This window comes from Pleurodeles waltl, chromosome 10 (genome assembly GCF_031143425.1).
Source record: "Pleurodeles waltl isolate 20211129_DDA chromosome 10, aPleWal1.hap1.20221129, whole genome shotgun sequence".
Taxonomy (NCBI): domain Eukaryota; kingdom Metazoa; phylum Chordata; class Amphibia; order Caudata; family Salamandridae; genus Pleurodeles; species Pleurodeles waltl.
In genome coordinates this window covers 663,798,002-663,814,156 of record NC_090449.1, presented here as the reverse complement: position 1 = coordinate 663,814,156, position 16,155 = coordinate 663,798,002, and the positions used below count along the sequence as shown (strand labels likewise).

The 16,155-nt window shown below is 39.7% G+C and overlaps 1 protein-coding gene across 3 annotated transcripts in view; it reads left to right on the top strand.

Annotated features, from left to right (window-relative positions):
* The window catches only part of PTPRN2 (protein tyrosine phosphatase receptor type N2), a 2,126,515-nt gene that overhangs the window by 1,953,012 nt on the left and 157,348 nt on the right, over positions 1–16,155 (top strand). For all 3 annotated transcript variants that reach the window (XM_069211159.1, XM_069211160.1, XM_069211161.1), the window contains one exon: positions 1,148–1,342. In XM_069211159.1, the coding sequence (XP_069067260.1) occupies positions 1,148–1,342 (195 nt within the window). The remainder of the gene's footprint in view (positions 1–1,147; positions 1,343–16,155) is intronic.

The window sequence follows — 16,155 nt, the reverse complement described above, 5'->3', positions numbered from 1 at the left end:
GTTTCTTGAACACAGATTATAGTTATATTATGGATTGGTTTTCTGCATCTTGCCTGAATGGGTATATGCTCATGTTGTCAATCGCAGGTGCCATCCGGCAGAACTATCCACAGTGCAGCAGGCGCAGTGACACAGGCTCCCGGGGATGTGAAGAGCTCACTTCTCCAGTATCACAGCTATTTTTAAAATTCTGCAGGGTCGTAGCCCCCACCCCCTTTTGAAGTACTTGCATTAAGCCCTTGCCATTCTAACTGTTCCACTGTCGTTGGCATTTATTGGCTGTAACAGAGCCTACAGTACCTTGTGGGGATTCTATGTAGCATGCTGTATGTACCCAGAGATTATAACTTAGAAGAATAATGTAACATTGTACGAAGACATGTCTGGAATTCCACATTGTAAAGGGTACTTTGCTGAAACATATGTCATTCCATAGGAATCCAGTCAGTCGTTCAGTTACATAATGTAGCTTAATGTATAAAGCTGTTTGCGTGTCAGGAATTCAAAATTTTGTATGAGGTTTAATATCCTGCCAGTAGGTCATCTTTTCACATGAAAATATCCTATCTTTTGCTTCTCAAATCATACAGAAAGCAAAGTTAGGTAAAGTTAAATTATTTGTATACAGAAAATCCCTCAGTAACTATTTGTTTTAATGGACCAGGAGTATGTGAAAAGGTCGAATGAGATTAATTCGAATTTTTCACCGTTGCTTTTGGAATCTTGGCATGAGCAATGCATAAAAAATCTGCAGTGCATCCAAAGACACTCTTCCCTACTGACCTCAGCTTTGCTCCTCTCGGTTTCCCGTGGATGCCCAATTTTCATGTTTCTTTTTCCCTCTGCACATATCCGCATGTTTTCCAGGCAAAATTTACAGGGGGGGAAAGTATGTGAGAGTGAATTGAATCTGTACTACATGTGACCTTACTTTATACGCAAGCACCCATTTGTGTCCAATCCTATTTACAGGACCACTTGGAGTGGAACCCAAAGTGGAGTGTTTCAGTTCTTTTTTAGTAACATCAGTAATTACATTTATTTAAATATATTTGAAAAGCTAGATTTCTGCCTTCGCTTTAAGTGAATAGATCACTTGTGAAAGCCATACATCAAAGGTAACAGTATAATTTCTTGTTTCTTCTAGGAGCTGTGTCGTCAGCGTATGTCTGTCAAGTCAACTGATCGCCCAGAACCCCTTCATACTTCACGCATCAATAGTGTCTCGTCACAGTTTAGTGATGGACCCATGCCCAGTCCTTCCGCAAGAAGTAGCACCTCATCCTGGTGTGAAGAACCCGTGCAGTCTAATATGGACATATCCACTGGACACATGATACTGGTAAGGCAGGTCAAAGAATGTATCTAAGTCAATGATCTTAAATTCACTTCCTAGGCCAGTATTAGAGGGATACTTACTCCTTATCCATATTATTCTGGTTATACTCTTCCTTTATAGGTGGTTTGAAGTGGTTAGTGATTTTGAGCCTAATTAGGAACTTGGTGGATGGGACACTCTGTCACAAACGGGACTGATATCCCGTCCACTGAATTAAAAGTTCCATTATATCCTATGAAACTTGTAATACAGCGGACGGGATATCCATCATGTTTGTGATGGAGTTTCCCATCCTCCAAGATCGTAATCAGACCCTTAGTTGCTGTTATCTGTCAGTTGTATTTTTAATGAATACCTTTTAGAGCATCTAGACACCAACTTATAGAACAGTTAATTTAAAAAATGTTTTACTGCAGCACTCTCCAAGTAAATTGTTCACTCACTCGAAGAGGTAGACCCCCTTTACCAATGGATTTCTGTGACTGCAGCTTAAGACATAACAGAGTGCTGCAAACCTCTTCTTCAATATGTGAATGCTCTTCCATCTCAATTAAACATTAATGCAGATTTGCCATTTGTTCTTCAGTTTTAGTCACACCACACCAAATGCTATCATGCCCTCCTTTCTTCTGCTACTTGCCTAGTAGTGGCCTCTTTGGTGGCTCCAGGTTTATTAAACTTCCAATGATTACATATTACAAGTTATACGCACTGGCTTCAGCCACCCTGGATCCTCGGGAAATGTGTCTTGTGTACATACCTCACCAGTCGACGCTCTCCATGCTGTATGCTTTTTGTCCAGCCCTCATTTGGATTAATTAATTTAAAAGATGCTTGACATCCACTGGGCCTTGACCCCTTAGACTCTGTCTGTAGGATTCCATTGGATGTCATTTCAGCGACCTTGTCAATGCTTTCTAATTTGAGAGAAACCCTGTTTATCCTTTTTTTCCCTTTTTTCACCAAGAGACCCTGACATGATGACAATTTTGGAATTAATTCAGAGATACTTGGTTTCCTCTCCACAAATACCAGGTATTTTGAATATTTAAGACTGCAAACACATTGACCCTTCAAAATAGAATTTGAACCTTTTAAGGACAGTGTTTATAGGCTTTGTTTGACTATTACATTAAACCCGAACTGCTCTGCTTGCCCTGTAGCTGGTTGAGAAACTAAGTGTAATGCTGAATTGAACTCTGTTTGTTTTTAAGAACTTTGAAACCAAATTTTAAACTTTTGTCGACGAGACAAGCCTCCAGCTGCAGTTTGCTCTGTGTTTATAGAAGCTTCAATTGGACATGGAAAATGACCCACTTCTTTCCTCTCACACCCAATGATTAGGTTAAAGATATGGATTATTCTGCAAGAGGGTTAGTCACATAAAAATGCATCAGTAAGGTATTATGGCATGTTTATACCATAGAATTCCATCCTGTAGTTGTGTAATCACAAATTCAGTATACAGTGCAAATGATGATGAAGGCAAAGACTTCTTAATTAAAAGCATGCTGAGCCCTCACCCACCTGGATTGCATACCTCATCATTGGACCCTGTTTGAGCTGGTGGCAAACTGTGGGGGGGGCAATTGAAGCTCTAATAGAGATTTGCAGAAGATGAGTAATGTCTGCCATGTGGGTCTCTAGATTGATTGATTACGTTAGTGCACTATTTTTATAGCTCTCTGCTAAAATTACATCATGGATAGACATCACTACTGTGGTATGGTCAGATCTTCCTGATGGTAAGATTAAAATAGGCCCGCATGTAAGTAGTCCTTGCAAGGGTACTTATATTAATATGTTTTAGCCACGTTTATCCAGGAGGGGTCCAGGGCTTTTGTGAGGTGGGGTTAAAGAAGTGTAAAAACTATTTAAACGTTTATTTGATAAACCAATTACAGTTTAGTGTGGTAAAGAAAGAAGATCTCAGGATCTTGGGGTTATTACTTGTACATAGAAGATTAAAATGTATACGAAAAGCACATTATTAATTAATTGTCACATATCCATACTCATGGTCTGTGTTCGCAAACACGATGGAAGACCAAACTGTAATAAGCAATATGGTCATAATTCTGAAATCACAAAGTATACCAGATAATTCCTGTTGTACTGAACCTAAAATGTAGAGACCAACACAGTGAAGTCACTTATTTTTTTTAATTAATCACATTAAAAGCAGTATATACACACACCTTGCAGCAAACAAGCATTGTAAATGGGTAGTTGAGTTCAATCTAGCATTTGGGTTGATTTTAATTTAATTTTATAATTTATTGTCTTATCCCTTTGGAGTAGCTGAATTGCTTCATGCAGGAACCAAGCATGTTTGGTGAAGCTTCGAAGCTTAAGATGGGAGGCTATATGCCAGGTATCACTAAGGTACAGACTCTTGCTCCTTCCTTGTTGTTCTTATGGTTAATCACATAATGCAGGGCATGCTTGCCTTGGCCAACTTTGAAATGGCTTTGTCTAGGACAAGAGCCTGACAATCACATGTATTACAAACTGGCCAAGATCAGGGAGTTATCTCACCTCAGCACAAAGTAGACTGTATGTTCTTTCATCATAATAGGTGTTCATAGAGGTGTTAAGGACATTACGACCTAATATGTGAAGGTCAGCTGCCTGAAGAAGTGCACAAAGGTAATATTTCTGACACTTCCTTTTCATAGGGACAGTCTCCATAATGAATTATAGAGCAGAAACCTCCGGTAAGGAACCAAAGAGACTGTTATCACCGAAAGCCTTGAACCTCAGAGTTCCCGCCCTTTACCCCCTTGTTTTGACTTTCACTGTCCTGTCAGTTTTAATGTGTACCCATAGGCTCCTAATATTAGAAATGGGCTTATGATTTAAGGGAATAGTTTATCTAGTGAATTTAGTAGGCTGTAGATTTTTGCTTTCAGGTCCTGGTAGTGATTCTGATTAACAAGTCTGGTTATAATTTTGCTAAAAATTATATCACAGCTGATGGCAGTAAGTAATTATATCTGAACAATGGTCACCCTTTTTATTCAGCTTTCCATTGGGCCAGTTTCGAAAATGTAATCAGCGACTCCTCTAAAGGAGTGGAAGAAGGTTGCCCCACCTCTTTGAAATGCTATTCACGTGGAAAATATGGCAGTTTTAAGTTCTTTGTTTTTTATTTTCTGTTACTTATCTACAGTCCTGCTTGGTGAAGTTTTGTACCGTGCCTGTGCACGCTTGCATTTAGTTTTGTTGGTGTCTTATGCCAACAGGGAGAGAGGGGCGTGGCTGTTGTCAAACATAGCTGTGACACTGAGTAATTAAAATGTGCATGACAGACTGGCCCGCTTCTGGACTCGGCCATCCTGACATGCACACTTCAAGTTTGTGAGTGCAAATCTACTTTGCCTTAAGGGCAGGGGGCTGGCCTGGCTAGCGCAGTCCTCAATGTCTTCACTGAGGTGTGGTGCTGCCTTGCCCATCCAGTCATGAAGCAGCCCTCATGCTATTTATCATAATAACTAGCATTTCTTAAACATGTGTTTACTCTCAAGCTAGCACAGGTGTGGTCATCATCTTTATTTACAACAATGGCTCAAACCAATGGTAATGCACCTGTGCAGCATGCTGAGTGAAGCATTGTTCACACCAAGCCCATTGCCTCAGGGACTTTAGAGCCGTGTATCATTTGATATCCAAAGGTCACCTGAAGCCATCTTGTACTGTGTCTCTGACAATGAATAGCATGATTTCAGAAGCCAAACAGGCATACGAGTGAAAGGACATTTTTTGGGGCATGTAGTAAGTGGATTAATTATGAAAAAAGGCTAAATGTCACACACTTTGCTCACGCAGTAAGAGTCAAAGATGACTTTAGAGCCCCACCACTTTTGAATGTCACCAGCCACCACTGGAACGTATGTCTTTGAAAGACTTAAGGTGATGTGAGAATGAAGCACACCTATGAAGTAGTCATAGTTATGTCATAAAAAGATTCTAAATTTTTTTACTGTTTGATTCTTCATACCTGTCTATGTGGCAAAAAACACCCTGGCAAGCAAGTCAAGCGTGATGTACTAAAGGGTTAGGTAGGAGTATAAGGGGCGGGCTTTGTGATGGGATGACTAGAATGTGTGATCTACGGATGTGTAGAGCACAAATAACTTGTGACTCGTTTGATTACTACACAAACCTGAATGATGTATGTTTTCCAAACAAATTTATGTATCTACCAAATACTTGATTCAATGGACACGAATCCCAAAAAACATGAAACTAAAACATTATGAATTCTGTTTTTGCATGCGCAATAAAACATAAATTCTTGCATACAAAAACAATTCTGACCCAGTGGAAATGCCCTTGCTGCCATGTTTGTGTTTTTTCCTGTGTGGCAAAGCATTTACCAGATCCTCTATGCTGCCAATATTGGAGTGTCCCATTCCATGCCCAGGCTTCCAGAGGGATTTACGCCTGTCTTTGATGTTTGACCTTTTCTTGGGAAAGGAGAAGTGCTGAGAAAGAAGTTTCGGATTACCCAGGAAAGTTTGTGTGAACAAGATGGAGGGACATTCCAGCCTGGGAGTGTCCACTTCTTGTCCCTTTCCATCTTTGTTTAAGATTTACTTACACAAAAATAGTTATAAGGAAACCCATTTTTGAGTGCAAATCCAGCTTTCCTTAATTAGGAAAAAGGGTCTCACTCCTAAATAAAACGGTGCCGTTGCAACAGTAGGGAGTCTGTTAAATTCATTTGAGGGTATTTCCAGATTTAGATTTGTGAAACAAGCCATGCTCCTCCGTCCCCACTGCACGACAGTACAATCACTTATAGTCTAATGCATGGATTTTGCTTTCTTGTCCCATCTTTTTTTTTAAAAGGGACTTTTTGCCCAATATTTATCTTCAGAATGTTCTTATCAGTAAAAACATTGATTTTATATTTTTCCTCCCTTGTGTATCCTTAAATGAGAATGTCCCTCTTGCCAGTTAGTCTGATGCCCAATTTGTTTAAAAAATGGTGCCAAAATAGTGTTAATGCTAACTTCAGACCACGAAACTCTAGGAAATGCGCCTCGTTCTTCCTTGGGCAACAGTTAGAACACTGACACTGGCATCGGAACCCCCAAAATGTGTATATAAAATATTATGAAATTACTGATTAAATCAAATGAAGGACGAATAAATGAAGGGTTGTATGGAAAATACTAATCTTAAAAAGAGCTTGAAAACATTGGGCTACAGCTCAAGAGACACAATCTGTCGGCGAGGAATGCATTCATATAGAGTATTCTGGTGCAATGATCATCCAGCTTTCTAAAGAGTACTTTGTTTCCGCACACAGGGTGGATTCAAGGAACTGCCTCCATAGGCTACATATGCTTTCTTGAACGGGATCTGAAAACCCACAACTTGTCCATGTTTGAAATCTGGTGGACGTGTCTTCTATGCAATAACAGTAGATGGCCGGAGCAACAAGTCTGGCAACACTCAAGTCAGCCGTTTTCTGTTTTCTTAGGAGTTTACCCTATTTTATTTTATTTGAATCTAAAGCATTCAATCGCTGAAGAAAATATTTGAATACATGCACAATACATGTTTATTTAGCATATCAGAGTGATGAGTCAAAGACAGTAAAAACGTGTAAGGTGACCTGATTATTTTACATTTCTGATTCTATGACCAGTCCAGCAACTGCCACAGAACTTGTAGGCTTTGTTTACTATTTCAACTGAAAGAGATGGTAAATTGTTCCTGGTTTGTATTTAACAATGCATAATGCATAATGGCTTGGGCCGTTTCAGAAATATATATATTCATATGTGAACGGAGACTTATTAAGAGCAAGCGTAGCTTTAAGAAGCCAAGTGTTTCACAATGGTGTGAGGGATATATGTTCTGCGATGGTGTGGGAGTGGATGAGGGAAGAAGTAGGATGATGGACAACTGGTCTAGAGGGAGCGAGAGTATGAGGACGGGAGATAGGGGAGATTTGTGGACAGACTAGAGAAGGGCAGGTGTTGCAGAGTTCTTGGTTCCGTTGCCACTATCTTACCAATTTTCAAATATCTTCTGAAGAGTAGGTTCTAGAGTTTCTTTTTAGAGAGTAGTTTATGGGGTGATTCTTGTCAGGTTTCCACTGGGTTGGTGTTCCATGTTCTTAGCGCTTAAATGAGAAGTCTAGGTATTTAGTCTTATGCTTTTATTAAAATCTTATTATACACTGAAAATGTTATTATATGTAATGCTGGTTTCTTATAACAAGAAAACTGCTAACTGGATTCGCTCCTGGTTCTCAGAAGGAAACTCTGAGAGCAGATTGTGTGTATGGAAGAGAAATCAGAGATTGACAGCTGAGTTTTTATTTAACAGAGAGAAAGGACCTATGGGCCTCATTACTAAAGGCCCCATAACTTTTGATATGTGCAGTAACTAATTACTCCACATATCGGAATTGTGAGTTCTGTGGTTTTTAGCACATCCAACACATACTGGATACAAAAAAGGCATCCTGCTAAATTTTAGTAGGTCACATCTGGCTATATTTAAAGAGAGAAGAAAGCCTTCAGAAAACCAGATCATGCAGATGTTGGTGCATAAAGCACCAAAGCCCACAAATATGCATCAACGTAGGGAAGGAAGGTGTAATATGTGCTATTTATCACTCCTGCAATATAACATACCCCACGTATTGTAATTTATAAGGTGCTATAAATATTGCACCCAACACTGGGCCACTCGTAACGATTGCCACTGAGCTGTCAGCGAGAGTGAGACAGTGCAACAGGAGCAAGGTGATAAACAAGGACATAAGGTACAAAAACATAGGGAGATGGGGAAGCAATTAGGACTCGGGATAATACAAAAGGACTAAGTGCAATAAAAAATGACACTTGGAAATAAAATGGCATAAAACAATAAAGAGGGCGATAAAAATGACGGATAGTAAAAAAGAACACAGGATAACAAAAAAAGGGCATTAATAAAGGAAGGGATAAAACAATGATACACTATTGTGTGATTATTACTGCGTATACGAGCTCAAACAACTGTGGGCATTTCTGTGAGCATTGCAATCAGGTAAGCTAAACCAGAGTAGAAGTGAAGGGTACAAAGAAATGAGCAGTTGCCAGTAATGGGCAAATCAGTGGCTGATGGAGTAGGAGAGGCCGGGGTCTGACAGTGAGTAGAGGGGTGAAGAGTGGAGTAAAATAAAAGGATTATTGCAAGATGAGTGGCACAACTTTGGGTGCCTATAGTTGGCAGTCTGAAAATAGACCACAACCTTCCTCTTGCTGTCCTGCCCTACTGGATATTACACCTGGAGGTCTTTGGTGTATGACAGCTCTGTCAGTTTCCTAAGATGAACGGAATACCTGGCTGTTCAGCAGAAAGAGATGGATGGAAGTGCTTTAATCAGTCTGAAGCACTGGTAATGTTTCTGGGCACTTTCCTGTGTACCGCTTGTTTAGCTCATTTTGCTGTTAAAGGCCATAACCAAACTTGTATTGGCCACAGCCTTAAAGGTACAGCTCACTTTGAACTCATAGGTTGCATTCAGAAAACAAAATGTGTTGTTGGTAAATGGTGCCTTCCCATCAAGTTTTTTGACTATCTAAAACAGATATATTTTGTTGCCCAACACAATAATTCTATCGGCCTCAGGAAGTTTAAAGTCTGAGTGAACTTTTGGGTTTCAAACCTTTTAGTATGGTGTCAAGCAGAGACCACTTCACTGAATGCCTCAGTTCACTGATTGGTCAGACATGGTTTAAAAAAGGGGGTGTAGCATTTTAAACTGGACCATTCTGCTGGGCGAGCCATGATCAATTTACATATGGCTGGCCCCCCTCTGTAATGAGACAGACTGCATTTCATTATTAAGTCCCTATTACAAGTGGTCTGGAGAGCTCTTAATTTCCTGATGTCCCAGGGCCTGAAATTATCAGGTTAGCATAGACCTGACCAAATAGTTCCAAGCCCAGATGCACCGGCCTATGATGTTACTGCAGAGCTGCAGGGGCTGAAGGCAGCTGCTTTGCGTGGCCCTCACCTGACCTCTACCTTCCCTCTGTTTTCCCACAACCCCTTGAACCACAAACTGTAAAGGGTCCTCACAGATATTAACAGCTGCTCCAAGAATGTGGAAATGAATTCTGGCCACCTTATGTCCCTGTTGAGTTTACAGTGTTCTCATAATGGGGCCCTAAGTGGCTTACACTCGTATCTGAATCAAGGACTTTCATGAAATACTTTATTGCCACTAATTTGCTTCTGGCCTTTGCCCAGGAGATGCCCTTGGTCTTCTGGCATGGAGTTTACCGTGTTTACCTGCTCAAATTATCCTGTAGCATTGTTGGTACATTTTTAACTTTTTTGTCTTTTCAATTTAAACACTGACTTTCAAGAGTTCCCTTTGTAAAGAACTCATGTACATAGCAGATTAGGGCATTCTTCAAATCAAATAAAAAATTATGAAAACTGTGCATAAATAAAGGTCAGCAGTTATTTAAGCAGAGAATCAGTAACATGGAAGTTAGTTATGCACAGAACCACAGACTTGTTATCAACTAACATGGATGGTTTTTCTGAAACTCACTGGTTGAAGCTTCCCGCCATACTAAGAGGGAATTAAATCTGGCTGTTCAACTGAGCCACGATGTAAAAACGGCTTGCATTATTCAAAATAATGATAACACTGAAGATCATACTAGAACAAATAAACAATCATTGGTATTTTGTCTGGGTAAATGCTTACCAAGGAATTTCTCCCTCCCTGGAAGGAAGGCCCTGAAACACTCATGCAAAGGTAATAAGACCTGGGCTAAAACCTAAAGTCTAGGTCACAGATGTTCAAAACAACTAATTCAGAGATATTTTACACCTACGATTGTCTACCACCGAGTCCAACTCTGTGAAGATAAGTGTTAAAAAATGAGTCTCTCGTTGGCAGAGGTATGCACCTTGTCCGAGTATGGACCACAAGCCTAGTCAGGGTAAGTCAGATACACACTTTAACCTGTGCTCACCCTCTGGACGCTTGGCACAGAGCAGACAGCATTAACTTCAGAGGCAATGTGTAAATTATTTGTGCAACACACACACACAGTAACACAAAGAAAACACCATAAAAAGGACTCCACATCAGTTTAGAAAAACACAGAATATTTGAGTAAAACAGAAACAAAACAACAAAAATCCAATAAGTAGGAGTCAAGATCAGTTTTTAAGATAAAATGTGAAAACAGTGCTTAGAAGTCATTACTGGTGAAAAGGTTACTTGAGGTTGTGGGGGAGCGGCGCAAATCCAAAATCCAGGCTGGCGACGATAGAAGTTTGGCCGGCTACAGAACCCAGGCACGGCCCACTGAAACAGTACCTTTGGTGGAGCAAAGCATCGATGTCAAGGGCACGATGCATCCATATTTGCAGAAATCAGCTGCAGAACCCACTATTGAAGCTCAAGACTAGAGGGGGGCACCTCAGGCAAGGGTAGGACACATAGACGGCAGAGTCCAGCAGCACAAGTAGAGTTGCAGGCATTTTTTGAGGTCGCAGAGAATGTAGGAGAACTGGGGCAAGCCAACAAGCCCTTGGAGAATCTTGGGTTCAAGGATGTAAAGATCAGGTCCAGCCCTTCTCAGTGCAGGCAAAAAGCAGCAGGCGGCAGTCCAACACAGCAAAGCAAGTAGCAAAGTGGCAGTCCTTTCTATAGCACAGCTCACAGCAAGCAGTAGACCAACACAGCAGTGTGGTTGCAGAGTGGCAGTCCCTCCTGGCAGCACTGCAGTCCTTTTTCCTGGCAGAATGTCTTTGATTCCGGGAGAGGTCTGATTTGGTGGGGTTTGGGCTCATTACTTATACCCAAATGCGCCCTTGAAGTGGAGGAGTCCTTTGAAGATCACAAGGTCGCTCGCTTTCCTTCCCTTGCACCAGACACACTACGGGGAGTTAGGCAGCCCTCTGAGTGGGGAGAGGTACAGCCCTATTCAGGTGTAAGTGAGGCAGTGCTAAGCTCCACCCCCATCAAGCCAGTTAATGACCCATCAGCCCATCAATGGGCCATCAGGATGAAAATGTCACTCCCAAGCTCCCTTTGTATGGGACTTTCTAGAGGGAATTCACAAAGCCCACAAGTAATTCATCCTAGATGTGTATTTAGAGACAGGAAGAGGCACAGAATGGTTAAAGTAAGAAAATGCAAACTTTCTCAAAGTGACACTTTCAGACTTACAATTTAACATCTGACTTCACCATAAGCAATTTGAATTGTGAGTCCAGAGAGACACAAAAATCCATATTTCTGTCTTTTCCCAATTGAAAATTACCCTTAAAAGATGTTTTGTGGTAATCTCAATGTTATCCTGTGGGACAGATAGGCCTTGAAATAGTGAAAAACAAATTTAAGAGTTTTTCAAGACCGGGACATGTCAATCTTAAAAGTACATGCCCAACGTTTTGAATACACTGCACTCTACCCTTAGGGCTAACTAGGGCATACCTCAGGGGTGACTTACATGTTATAAAAAGGAAGCTTTGGGCCTGGCAAGTGGGTACACTTCCCAGGTAGAAATGGCAGTTTAAGACTGGACATTCAGGCTCTGCAGTGGCAGGCCTGAAACATATTTGAAAGGCTGCTGTAGTGGGTGTCCCAGTCAGGCCCAGTAGTAGCATCTAATGTACAGACCTGTGGCACATATTGTGCACTTTACCAGAGACTCACAAGTAAATTAAGTATTCCAATTGTGGAGAAGCCAATATTGCCATGTTTAGAGTACAGATCACCTGCACTTTATCACTGGTCCACAATGGTAAAGTGCCCAGAATCCTAAAAGCAAGAAGTTAGGGGAAACCAAATCAAGGGTGCCATGTCTAACAATAAGAGTGCATTACATTGATTGTGGTTTAAGTGCTTTTGACTGGTTACTTTGAAGAGTACATCCTTTTAGGAAGGGACAGCTGTTAACCAGAAAGCAGTATGGCCTCAGGTGTTTTCTGCTCATGTAGATTTATGGATTTCTACATCTCACCTTTTTATGAGACCAGAGGTGGTGATGACAATCCAAGTTATTAATAAGATGCAGAACATGAAATACATTCTTACAGTGTAATAGTACATTGTTTTCAGACATCACCCCCAAATGATTGGGTGCATGGACTATTCTGAAATCAACTGTGGTCTACAATAGTGTCCCTTTTGAATACATTGCAAATAAAGTAGCAAATCTGAACATTGTCCCCACCATCTTGGCCCTTCCTAACCTCCAGTAATGAGGAAGTTGAGAAGTCGAGTCCAAGTAGGTCCTCTTTTAATTGCTTTTAAGTGAATCCAGAGATAAAAATTGGCTAAGAAAAAATGGGAGTAGCCATCAACCAAGAAAACACCACACATGGCAAACATTAAATTATCAGAATCAGGATAATCTTTGGCTGGTACATTATTATACTGCCAGTTGCAGTAATGTAAATATGAAAGAGCATAACAGAAAATAAGTCTGGTATGCTGGTATCCTATAATGAAACTGTCTTTAAGAGGTTTACCCAACACCGACTCCTTCATTTGTGTTGGTGAATAAAAATCATTCAGAGATCCAACCAAATCACTGTTGCGATGAGCAGTGAGCTATTTACCTTGGTCATTCTGTATAGGAAATTAAATCCCAAATCAATGCTTATAACTCTGGAAAGAATGGGAAGAAGTAGTGGGGGAAACACATGATGATTTGAAAAAGATAAAGTGAAGATCAAACATCATCTTGTTTTACATACCAGAAGGGGCTGAAGGAGGGGTCTTCAAAACATTTATGATTGCATTAATCCTAAAATCATCTTTTGGCTAATTTATTATGGCATTTAGGCTATATATCTCAGGGCTTATGCTAAACTCTTCTGAAACGTCATTCTACATTTCCTAAAGCATGTGCAGTACACAATTTATAACATGCAAAGAGTTCTCACCTTTGTTATTGTTGGACATTTTTAATTACAGTAGGGAGAATAGGGCAATTTTGTATGATGAGACGTACATTAATAATATTTCATCTTCATGGTCTATGCTAAATGTTTTGACAGATTGTCATAATCACTCCTTTTTCAAGAAAAAAGGCAGTCAGTCCAGTGGCGTAAACAAAATCCCCAAGCTCCAAGGAGCCCCCTCAGCAAAACTAATAGGTGTTGGGACAAGGAGAAGGGGGGCCCTCCATGTACTTTGCAGGGAGAGCCTCTGGTTTTATTATGCCACTGAGTCAGTGTTTGTTTAAAATTAAATATTTAAGTCTTAATAATGAAAGCATGGTGCTATAAATTATTAAACTGCCAGGTCTGAGATTACCTTACTGTCTTTTTCTTGGTAGTGTCTCAGGTTGAAGGAAAGACTCAGGAGTGTATTGATATCCACCGTGTTGATATTGTTCCATTTGGTAAGGAAAGGAGGTGGGGTATTTTGGTTACGTAAGTGTGTCAAGAGGGAAACAGTGTTAGATTTGCATTTCTATTGATTTGTACTTCAGATGGCAGATGAGGTAGATATGTATTATACAGTGTTCCTTCTTAACCACCTCAGTATTTGAATTTTCTCTTATTTACTATCCACATTTGAGTGATAGGTATGCTGGCTCTGAATATTTGCTCATGAAACCTCTATGACATTTCAAAGAGAACATACCATTATATGAGTGCTGTAAATCTCATTGCCTTGTTATTAAAATGATCTCAGTGAAGGCTAAGTAGACATATTTTGCAAGTACAATGAGATTTTGAATTACACATTGTCACGTTATTTATTAAGAGAGACTATGATGTGATAACCAATTAAGTCTTACATTATTTTTGTTCTTCTGTCCAGAGCAAAGTTTTCATCCTCCATTGTTATGACTTTTTTTTGCCTGGCCATTGTCCTGGGTATTTCAATGAAATTTGTACTAGCAACACTGTAGGGATGTTCTTGATTTTTTTTTTTATATTTGGCATGCCACACCAACCTAGCACCTTAGATACTAATGGAACAATATACATATATATATATATATATATACTGAATGTGGATCATCCCAGGCACTGCCTTGCGTGGACATGGTAAATGTTTGTTTACAGTGCCATTGCTTAAAAGATATACCTGCCAGACCTGAGGGTTATGGTTAGAATGAACGGTCTACAGATATGTTTGACACGGTGTTCGAAACACAATTATTTTTGAATATTCTAAAAGCGGTTTGGTGTGACACACCAAAAGATTAGCAATAATGCAACTGTTGGGGTTTGTATATGCCACCTTTCCCGCACTGTTTTCATTAATGTACTCTTAGATCATAAATCTGATGTCACCCAAGCCCACTTTTAATGTATATGTAATGGTGACATCATAATGATTTGTAAATGTTACCAGAACAAAATAGGGACATATCGCACATTTCCATTTACGTTATTCCGTGTTTAGTGTAGGAACTGTTAGTGTGAAAACTGTTTTTTTGTAAAATGGCAAATGTTATTGAAAGTTGTAAGTGAAATATTGAAACATATTTAGTTTTGATTTTCTGCAGTAAAGAGAAGAAAAATATGTTTACTACTGTAGTCAAGACATAGATTTTTAACAAAATAAGCTTTGCTTTATTACAAAGAGTAGCTCTGTATATGTTTTGGAACAGTCTGCTTGCAAAGTTGGTAGTGGTCCCTGAAAGTTATAGAAATGTTCAAGTTTTGCCTATCTTTCCTTAATATACTATTGTTTGAACAAAGGCCAGTGGTTATTAAGTTTCTGTAATATATAACTAACGGTGCACTCTGATTGCAAATAGAATGTTCAGCTTTCATAAAGAGATTTCTAATTAAACAATGAGGAATAGTGAAGCTCTATGAGTGGTTGTGAGCTGTCATCTAAGCGCTGTCTCATGCTTAGAAACCAATTACCTGGAAAGAAATAACTCCGAATTAAGGCATCCCAATGGATGAAATTTATATTTAACAGAAATGACGTAATGCCTGCCAAAATAATATCCTCTGCCTCCACAATTTGGGGTTTCAAATTTCTTGGTTTTCAGACTTCTGCTTTTGTTGCATTAATAGCACCCAAACATATCTGGATAAACAGTTAACTACCAAAATATTATTAGAAGCAATCCTGTAGAAATGTTTGGTGTCCCTTATACACACATACCTTCTTTCAGGTATGTTCAAATAAGGTGATTACGTGTAAAGCACCGAGTGATGTGTTAAATTATCCACTCAATTATTTAGCCATATAATCTGCATTTTTCTGATCTAATCAGACCTGTATTTACAGTCCATGAAAGTTGTTCTTAGCATTTGTTACAAATAGCTTTTAAATTTCCTCATTAATTGTGCCAGATTAGAAAATGCTTCTGTTTGAGTGATTTAAAAATTGTAGAGCGGGGTGACAGGTTGGGCGGGGGTCGGAAGAAATAAAAAAGTTGCTTGCTCCCTACTTCAGGGCAAATGTTTCCAATCTGTTACATACAAATTTGGCATGTGCTGGTGCCTGAGGCATGACAGTTGCCATGGCAGAAACTGTCCCTAAGCAGTGCTAATTGGCATCTTGGAAAATGTCAAAAATGCATTTTGATTGTTTGAAAACTCCACAGCACAGTATCACAGTATAACAGGCAATCATGGTGCCTTTAGGTTGACGGCGAAGATGTGACAGTCGACACAGTGAAATGTACACGGTTAAATTTTACATGCAAGTTGTTTATAATCAGCACACATCAACATCAGAGGCTTCCACACCAACATAACAAAGGTATACTCTCACATATTGCAGAAACGGACATCTACATTGCAGAAAACATGAAACCTGTGCTCCAATTTCAGAATGAAGAGCATAATTT